The sequence below is a fragment of the Tupaia chinensis genome, unplaced genomic scaffold, assembly GCF_000334495.1.
Source record: "Tupaia chinensis unplaced genomic scaffold, TupChi_1.0 Scaffold145367_1, whole genome shotgun sequence".
Taxonomy (NCBI): domain Eukaryota; kingdom Metazoa; phylum Chordata; class Mammalia; order Scandentia; family Tupaiidae; genus Tupaia; species Tupaia belangeri.
In genome coordinates this window covers 375,291-385,781 of record NW_006205228.1, presented here as the reverse complement: position 1 = coordinate 385,781, position 10,491 = coordinate 375,291, and the positions used below count along the sequence as shown (strand labels likewise).

At 40.7% G+C, this 10,491-nt stretch overlaps 1 protein-coding gene across 1 annotated transcript in view; it reads left to right on the top strand.

The window, feature by feature from the left end:
• The window catches only part of COX16 (cytochrome c oxidase assembly factor COX16), a 14,235-nt gene extending 11,440 nt beyond the window's left edge, over positions 1 to 2,795 (top strand). The window contains exons 3-4 of the mRNA XM_006167952.3: positions 1,139 to 1,201; positions 2,060 to 2,795. Coding sequence (XP_006168014.1) covers positions 1,139 to 1,201; positions 2,060 to 2,176 — 180 coding nt within the window. The 3' untranslated portion in view covers positions 2,177 to 2,795. The remainder of the gene's footprint in view (positions 1 to 1,138; positions 1,202 to 2,059) is intronic.
• Positions 2,796 to 10,491: the final 7,696 nt, after the last annotated feature.

Here is a 10,491-nt window from a genome sequence, read left to right as displayed (position 1 = left end):
GGAGGGGGGCCGTGAGATGGACTTGATGCCGCAGTCCTCCAGCCTCCATAGGTTTTTGCCATAGGGCGGGCGCCACCACGCCCCATTTAATTCTTGATTATGTATTCTGACACTCTGGAGAAATCGTCTATGGTATCTTATTTTTTGAATGCCTTGGACATATATGAATTATAGTTGTCCTGGCCCGTGGGACAGTTGAACAGGTTCCTTTGGGGAAGGAGTGAGAGATGGGACAAACACACGCACACACACTACAAGGTGCTGATCAAGTCGTCTTCTTCCGTCTACTTCCGTTTATTGAGGAGAAATGGCGAGTTATATACAGCTGGTGGGAACCAACTGGTTGCCTGAAATGCAAATGAGATAGAACAGCATGAACCAATCATTGATGTGGGTGGATCTCTCCTGTTGCCTAGAAACCCAACCACTTCCTGGGAGAACGGTTGGTCACATGATTTCTGAGAAAAGATTTGCTCAGTGAGGAAGTGAAGCCTAATGGTTTCCAAGATGGCGGATAGCTCAAGATGGCTTCCGTATGCAGTGCTCGCCACAATAGTTACTTTGAAGTTCTGTCTCTGACATAAGGTCAACTGTAGGTGTTCTTTTGTCATTGATTATGTGATTCTGTCTTATATGCCTCATTTGTTTTATTTAATACTGGACACTGTAAACACCATCTGTAGAGGTTCCACATGGTATTGTTTGCCTCCTGGATGGATCTGTCCTTTTTTTCTGCTAGATAGATACAGTAGGGGTCTGATCCCCTTAATATCATGCAGAAGGGTGCTAGGTCATAACTTGATTGTAGTTTAAGTAAGACTCAATTTATCTTTGTTTCTTATCAGGCTCCTGGTGCACAGCACTTAACTGCAGTGCAAAAGGGCCAGCTTAGATTTTTGAGAGGATTAAACAAGATAATGTAAGTTACATACTGGCACATAAGAGGTGCTCAAAAATAATATATATAGTTGTAGTAATGATGCTAGTAGTACATTAGTTATCATTATATGACTGGAGTGGATAATAGAGATTTTGCTGTTTGTCTAATTGGCCATACATTCTCAGTCATTTCTTCTATAACTTTTAAAATTGAAAATTGAATCTAACAGACTTAAAAGCTCTTCTTTCTTTTCTACAGATTGATCCTGAATTGGAGAAAAAACTGAAAACAAATAAAATATCGTTAGAGTCGGAGTACGAGGTACAGTATATTAAAATAGTTTCCGATTCATAACAGTCTTACTAGTCAGTGACTAGTTCTATCTGCCTTAAAGTAAAAATTATTAGTAGTACAGGAAAAATTGTTTATCTTGAGTATATTTCTGATCTTACTCAATTATTCCAGAACGATCAAAGCACCAAATGTGTAAAAGTTACTGTCAAAGTGGTGGTCAGTAGGAGAAGAAACATTTATGTTCTTCCTTTTTATCATACCTGTGGCTTGAGAAATGCTTCAGACTAAATGAAGGTAGGAAGATCCAGACCGTAGTTGTAACTAGTCTTCAGTGCTCAAAGGGGTTTTTGCTCAGGGTAGCTCTCGGAAAAGTCTTTTCATCTTCACGCCCAGGGGTTATTTCTCAGGTGCGAGACAAGTCATCTTGATGACTTTTCCTCTTTATAGAAAACTTTAGGGTCTTCATTTTTGTTCTCATTTTCTACTATCACCCATATTAATCCTCTTAGTCGTTATTATGCTGGGTTAGCTTTAGGTTTTGACTTTTGTTTTGCATAACTTTAGGATTTTTTACTTCAGCTTCTTGCCCTGTTTGGTGCTCTCAGAAATAGAGCATGTGGACTTTTTTTTTCCCCCTCCTTTTATAATCTTAGTATGAAGAAAAAGGTATAGTCATTAATATCAACAGCAAATAAGGAAAGTTCTAAATTCTAAGATAAATGTGATATTTCTTCAAATATCTTGCTGAGATATCTTGTTTACTTGCTAGCATTATCAATGAAGTCCCCTGGATTCCTTCCACTGATTTATTTATTCAGTGACGTCCTAATCAGAACCATAGGCTTATACACTAATACATCTCCTTTAATTTTTGTGGTTCTACAGAAAATAAAGGATTCTGCTTTTGATGACTGGAAGAATATCCGAGGACCCAGGCCTTGGGAAGATCCTGACCTCCTCCAAGGACGAAATCCAGAAATCCTTAAGACTAAGACAGCTTGACTATAATTTGTTTTTTTAATCAAAATATTATCAATTGAACTTCCCACTACATACTCTTATCCAGCGGAGAGAAAATTTTAGACTTGCAGAAACCTGGTTATAAGTAATTTGATGGAAGATAATCTTGATAAAAAGTCAAGTACAGGGACCAGCAGGTGGCATGGTGGTTAAGGGCGCTGGACTCCAATATGGTCAACCATAGTTAGAATCCTGGCCCTGGTGGCTTCCCTTCTCGCTTTCTCTCTCTGACCCTCTCTGGTCAAATTAAAATAAGTAAATAAATAAATAAAGTGAAATAAAATAATTCTTTTAAAAAGAAAGTCAAGTACAGATCTATATACCTCCCAGCTGTTTCTTGTGCACACAAAAGGAACAGTACTGATAGCATATCTTTTATACCTTCTAATGAAAAATGTGAACACTGCTATAAACATTGTCATGTATTTTCCTTTCCAGCTACCTAGCCATATTCCTTTTTCACCATCTAGGAGGCAACATGTTAATAATTCATTCTGATTTCTATTAAGAATAATAGGTCTGGATCCAAATTCTCACAGTAAAATCGAGAAGTGATTTTATGTCATATTCATGTAGGAAAATGATAGTGTTCATAATCTGAGAAGTCTTTGTTTTATTTATAAAATCTTACATTGTGGCTAACCAGTCTTCAAAGTATCACCTGATGATAGTGTTGATACCATTAAACAAACATATTAAAGAAGTTATTATTTCTGCTTAAACCAAAATCAAGAAGTAGTCCATGGGTACAAACAGATAATGGCACATTTTTTTCAGGTAATTCACAAATAATTTTGGAAACACTGGTTTAGGTATTCTTTATTTTTTAGCATAATTTACATGCAAATTGATCCTCTAGATTTTTTTTTTTTTTAACTTTGGGTTTGCTATGATCTGATCCCTAGGCAAACCGAAAAACCTGACAATCATCTCTTTTTTGATCCATTAGAGATGTGAAGTCACAGAACAAGGGCAGAACTGAGTTACTTTTACCAATTTTGTTTGTAGTCACAGTGTCTTGGGCAGCCTTGTCCTACCTCTGGTTTTTTCATGATGAGTTCTATATGCTTCAAGTCTAAACTGCAATACTCCCCATCACCCTGCTTCTCCCCCCAGTCAAAACCTGTATTTTTTTTTTCCAGCAGGTTAGCATTACCAAAAAGTAAACTGATATCTAGTGATGATAATACATAATAGAGATGGTGTAGATGACTTAGTTTAAGATGGCAATTAAATTACATAGACAAAACGAAAAGAATAAGTAGAACCTTCATCTAAACCTCCTTATATAAACATTCAGAGTCGGCCCCATAGCTTACTTGTTAAGGGAACCAGCCAACTGCAGTTCAAATCCTGGCCCCAGCAGCTTGAAAAGCACTAGACACACATCTGTACATGCCTAGAATCCCAACGGGATGGGAGAAATGGAAGAGAAGGGACTGTGACATGACCACACCCCGTAGGGTGCTTTCTCCCTCTCTCTTGTCTCTTCGTCTCTGGTGAGCACATAAATTGTCTGGCAATTGGAGGGAAAAAAATAAAACAACTCAAAGATGGATCATTGATTTAAATGTAAAATATAAAACTAAAGCTTTTAGGAAAATATCTTTCAGACCTAGTGAATAGTTCTCAAAAGTTTGTACCAAAAAATATTCATTAAGGAAAAACTTAACAAATAAACCTCGTCAAAGCTACAAACTTTTGCTCCCCAAAGATCTTCTTAAAAGGGTAAAAACAATGGATACAGCAGGTGGCACGGTGGTTAAGGCACTAGACTCCCACACGACTGACTGAGGTTCAACTCAGACCCCACAGCTTGCAAGAGCCCAAAATCCAGAGAGGAGAATGGAGGGGAAGGGACTGTGGCATGGCCATCCTCCCAACCCCCAGGGGGGCGGCGGTGGTGGTGATTTCCCTCTCTGGCAAGCGTGTGCACACCCCATGACCAAAATCCTAAAAAAATAAAGGTAAAACAAAAAAACCCTACAAGCAGAGAAAATACTTGTAAACTACCTATCTGGCAAAAGGCTCATATTTAGAATTGTTAAAATATATTGGCCTGAGAAAGTCTCCACACTCCTGTTTTAGTTTCCATAAGCAAACCGGGACCTCTTGGAAAGCTAATTCATTCCTTAGCCCGTTGCTAAGGTACAGCCTATCAGTCCAGCTAGCAAGTGGGCAAAACAGGCACTTTACTGAAATACATGGATGACATATAAGCACATGAAAAGGATATTTGACATCGCTAGCTATTAGGCAAATGCAGCTTTAAGCCACATTAATGTATCACTACTTATCGATTAGAAGAGTTAAAATAAAAAAGTAGGGACAATACCAAACGCTGGCAAGGATGTGGAAAAACCAGACCTCACACATTGCTGATACCACGTAAAATGGTACGACCAGTGTCTGGAGAATTGTTTGGCGTTTTCTTTAGAAGCAGAGTAATGGACTTCCAGTTTCCAGTTTGACATGTAAAAAGTTTGGAAGTTGTCACTATCATTCTATCTGACAAAAAAGTTGGAAGACTGACAACTCTTCTTTGATCCATTAGAGACTTAAGGTCACAGAACAAACTGCCCTGAAAACAGGAGACATAGGTTAGTACAAATCAGTTTCCTTGGAGGAGAATCTGCCCAGAAACCAGTGCTAGAGCTAACATGGGTAAGAAGACCTGAAGGGTAACTGACTAATCGCTGGAGACTGAGGATGGGCGAACTTGAGAGAAAAACTCCTGGAAGTCAGGCCTTGTGGCGATATGGGAAGGTAACGCTTTTGTGAGTTCAACCCCCAGGACTCCCACCAGTTTTTCACAGTGAATATCAAAGAAGAATCTCCTTGTACAGGAGTTGGGGAAAGTAACCATTTTTGAAATCTGTCCAAAGAATTCTGTTTTCCTTAACAAAAGTCTGAGCTCAAGGGGAACTATGGCTAGAGCCAAATTGCATTGGGTTTTACCAGAGCTTAGCCAACTGGGAAAAAAGAAAGGTCCAACCCCAGCCCCTTCCAGCCTTCCTGTTCTAAATGAGAGAGGCCATAGTCACAGAATCCAGGCTTACCAAAAGACCTAATCATAGGACTACAGAATGCTCCTACGCACATTACCCTCTCATTACTAAAGGCCTAGTCACTGGAGTTCCTTTTACCCAATACATCACATTCAACATTTGACAAAAGTAAAAGACAAGAAATGAAAAAGCATAGTTTAAAAAGAAAGCAAGCATCAAAACTCCACTCAGATATGGCAGGGATGTTGGAATGATCAGATTGGGAATTTTAAGTGATTATGATTAATATACTAAAAGCCTCAATGGAGAAAAAAAGTATCCACCGTGCAGAGAAATGAGAGAATCAAAAGGAAATTCTAGAACCAAAAATCGAACAAATCCTGCTTTTGATAGGTCATTTGTAGAGTGGACATAGTTGAGGAAAGAAATGGAGAGAAAGAGAAAAGTATATAAATCATGCTTATACTAATCAAAAGAAAGTTGCAGCAGCTGTATTTCAGAGAAAGGAAAACGAGGGCTAAAGAGGGACATTGCATGATGATAAATGGGTTCATTCTCCAAGAAAACACAATTCTTAACATATATTCACCTAACAACACAGCAGAAAATACATGAGGCAAAAACCAATAAAACTGTAAAGTTGGAGATGTAAATGACCTTCAATCAGTCATTGACCAATCTAGCAGGCACAGAATCATTAAGGACACTTGAACTGAAGAGAACCATTAGTAAACTGTACAGTATTGACCTCTATAAAATGTTTCTTTCAACAACAGAACACACATTCTTTTCAAACTCATTCTGGACATTCACTGAGATAGGAGACCAATCAACACACCTTAATAAATAAAAGGGTGGGGACCAGCAGTTAGCGTAATGGCTATGTCGCTGGACTCCCACGTAGTCGAACACGGTTTGAGTCCTGGACCCAGTGGCTTAAACTCATGCCAAGCGCGTGTGCGTGCATGCCCAAGATGAAGGAAATTCATCCAGTTAAAAATAAGTTAAATTACCAAACAGTAATTTAACTCCACAAAAGAAGAGGAGAATGGAAGAGAAGGGATTGCAGCGTGACCATCCCCCCCGGGGAGGGGGGGGTGATTTCTCGCTTTCTGTCTCTGTCTGGTGAGAGCATGCACCCTATAGCAAAAACCTCTCCAAAAAGTAAAATAAATAAATAAATGGATGGAAGTCACAAAATATGCCCTCAGGTCACTGTGGACTTAAACTAAAAATCTAAAATAGAATAATAGCTAGGAAGTCTCCAAATACTTTTTTTTTTTTTCACATCTCCAACAGGTTTATTTTTTAAAAAAATGGTTTTTGAGAGGTCAAAAAGGGCAAAGAAGTGTGGAATAGAAAATAAATACAAATGTAAGCTATTTTTTCTAATTTTTTGTAACACCAATAAACTAGTACAAAGAATGCCTTTTATTGTGTTAATGCAAAACACAATACATTTTTAAAGTTTGAGGTGTTCCCTTTAGCAGAACTGAAGGTTTCAGCCTCTAGTATTTGGAATTTAGGCTGTAGCCTTCATGTTTGGATGGATCCCTAGTTAAAAGTGTGAATCACAGTTCATACTTTTTGCCAGCTTTGAACAGAAGAATGACCTCTTGGCCTAGGCTGAAGAAGACGAAGTGTTTGGCTTCAAACTTCCCGTAACTACAGATGTTCCTCCCAATGCAAGGCCGGGGTGGGGGTGGGCATGTGCTTCTTGTCAAACTCCTTCTTGATATGGGTCACGACGTTCTTTTCTATGTTGTATTTCTCCAAGGCCTGAGTCCCAGACTCCATTAAATCCTATTGCCCCTTCTGACATGTCCACATTTTTCTTCTTCTTTTTTTTTTATAAAGCAAAATTTGGAGTTTAATTAAAATCGGAACAGGGTACATTAAACAAAGAAAGAATTGTCAATGTTTGAGACTCACAACATTCCCAAAACATTGGAGATCCAGCTTATTCTTCATGAAACCTAATTCCAGGGAATGTATCTCTAAATTAGGTTTTTTGTGCTTTTTTAAACTTTATTTATTTAAATTTGACCAGAGAGGGACAGAATTAGAGTGAGAGAGAGAGAGAGAGAGCGAGAGAAAGAGAAAGTGAGAAAGCAAGCCGCTAGGTCTGGGACTCAGACCATGGTCAGTCATGTGGGTGTCCAGCGCCCTTAACCTCCATGCCACCTGCTGGCCCGATATCACTCAAAAATGAAGATGGGGCCAGCAGGTGGCGTGGTGGTTGTACTGGACTCCCACATGGTTAGCTGCAGTTCAAATCCCGAACATGGTGGCTTGCTTTCTCACTTTCCTTCTCACAGTAATTACTATTTGGTAATTTAACTCCACAAAAAAAGACAAAGGGCACTGATAAATGTAAGTAGGTGAGTAATTATATACATATGTGTATATATTTTTCAAGTAATTATATATTTTTAAAAATTACAATTGCAAATGTCCTTTTGTTCTCTTAATTCATTTAAAAACAAAGCAATTCCTATAAAATACGTTTTGGACCTATAATATAGAAAATGTAATTTAAAAATAATAGAATAAAACAAAGGGCGAAAATGTAGCTTTACAGGGTAAGAGAATGGCACCAGATGGTAACTGGACTCCACAGGTATCGGGAGAGAGATATAAAATGGTAAATAAGAAGGTTAATATACAAATGTTATAAATTAGCTTTTTAAAATCTCTTAATATTCTTTAAAACATGTAAGATTGCATAAAGCAATACTTACACCATTATTGTTCATTGTTATTATTATTGATTGTACATGAAAAAGAGCCTGCTTACGGATGACAGATATTCTGTGCTATAGGCATTGTTTCAAGTAATTCAGTTTAAAACTTTTCTCTGGTTTGTTTTCTGCCTTTTGAACTTTAAACAATGTTTAAAAGCCACCTGGAAGCATCACAGGAATAATAGGAGAGTGGAGAAATAGTTTCTGAAATAAGACACACAATAATCTGGATGGTGTTTATGTGCATTCTTTTAGATTGCGAGAGTGTAGACCAGACTTGGAGAATGTACTCTGGTCTACGATGCTCCCGGTACAAATTATCCTGGTCTGGGCCAGCCTCGAAGAGTCACGCTTATACCACCAGGGGGCGCATGGAGCCCACACAATGCTGAGTTTTACCGGAAACTCCAGGTGTGCGGCAGCTTATGTGTAGAACAGGACCCGCCAGGGGGCCTTGTAATAGAGTGCCCTGGCTTCCTCTTGTTAGGTTGAGAAACATGTAGTCTCCTTCCTAGGTTTCCGTTTTATTCTTTTTGTTAGACCCTTTCTTTAGGCAAAATAGGTACCTCAAGGTCTCCTCCAGCTTACTACTTTTTGGGGTTTTTTTTTCCATTTTATTTTGAGTCTGGTGAATGCTACAAAGTAAGCGATTCCATGGGCCCTCCTTAGCCTTTTATGTTCCTGGGATCCTAACTGGCCCCTAAAATTCTGCGTTTTCCTTTAGATACTATGAGGTCAGGAGGTCCCAGCTTGACCTCTTCAGTTACTGTGTCCTCTTTGTGTGGAGCCGCCTCCCCAAGGAGAGGCTGATGTCTTCAGCCCAGCAGAGCCAGGGAAATCTTACATTCCAGAAAGAGACCTGAGATGTCACAGAAGAGAAAGTCTTTCCACATGCGGTGGGAAGACATTGAAGAACAGCTAGCCAGCTATGAGGGAGCTAGGCTGCACTCTTCTTTCAATTCCTTCTTCCTGCCTCTATGCTTCTTCTCCTTTTTTCTTTTCTTTTTCTTTTTCTTTCTTTCTTTCTTTCTTTCTTTCTTTCTTTCTTTCTTTCTTTCTTTCTTTTTTTTTTTTTGAGAGTTTTTATGCTATAGGCACGTGTGCTTGCCAGAAAGACAGAGAGACAGAAAGCGAAAAATCACCCCCCGGGGGGATGGCCATGCCACAATCCCTTCTCCATTCTCTTGGGATCTTGGGCACGCATGTGCACGCACCCGGTGTGAGTTTAAGCCATCGAATCCAGGACTCGAACCGTGGTCGACTACGTGGGAGTCCAGCGACATAGCCATTACGCTAACTGCTGGTCCCCTTCCTGCCTCCATGTTTCTTGTACAGCTCTCTCCCATTCCTTCTCAGTTCCTCTTTCCTTGCCCGGGTATACTAGCCACAACAAACCTCGGCTCCTCTACACCAGATGCCTCTAGGCAGTAATAATCAAATCCTCCTGCTGGTCCCTTGGCCCACCTGCTGCCTCCAGGCTCTCTCTCACTCACACACAGACACGCTCGGATGCACCAGCTGATCTCTCCACGGTGGTTGGTGCTGAGAAGGGGCCTCTGGGACAGCAGCCCTGGAAGGCAACTCTGAGGCCTGCCCTCTGCATATGTCACCAGTCTGTACCACCCACACCTTAAGGGGGCACATGTACGCTTGTGCACTGAGGGTACGGTGTTTTTGCAAACAGCATTTTCTTTGAACCTGGGGACTCTCTTGAGCAAATCAGTTTTCCAGGGGCGTTGGGAAAGAAATTCCAAAGGTAAGACATTCCAAAGCCTATGCTGGCCGCCACGTGAGAAGGTGCCCAGCTTTCAGACATCCTGGCACTCTGCAGGCACAGGCCCAACCAGGAGATTTCCTGAGTCTCCTTTGGTGATTTTTTATGGGAGGGGGCCCAGGTGAGCAGACCATTTAGATTGTAGTAGAACCCGTTTGAGCCAAACATGAAAAAAAAAATCTTGACTTTTTTTTGCTCCTAATGAATGTCTTGGATTATGTCCTTGAGTTTATAACTCTGTGAAAGCACAAACTGCTCCAACGGCAGCTTCTCTTCCCCATCCGTCGGCTTCCCCTTGCTCCCCACCACCACCGTTGCCACTCCATCCCCTTCTCCCATTGCTCTGTAACCTCCTTCTACCAGGAGCTTTTTCTTTTCTTTTCTATTTTTTTTTTTTTTTGGGAGAGATTTTCGCTATAGGGCGCATGCACTCGCCAGACAGACAGAAAGAGACAGAGAGAGAGAAATTGAGAAATCACCCCCCAGGGGGGATGGCCATGCCGCAATCCCTTCTCCTCCATTCTCCTCTTGGGATCTTGGGCATGCACGCACACGTGCCCGGCGTGAGTCCTAAGCCACCGGGTCCGAGACGCGAACCACAGTCGACTACGTGAGAGTCCAGTGACATAGCCATTATGCTAACTGCTGGTTCCTACCAGGAGCTTTTTCTGAAGTCCTGGTGTGTGACAACCTGAGGGGTCTCTGCAGATGGCCACATGCTGTGCCATTCCGTGAGCTTGGGCCACAGCACCCGACGTGGCACTCACACAC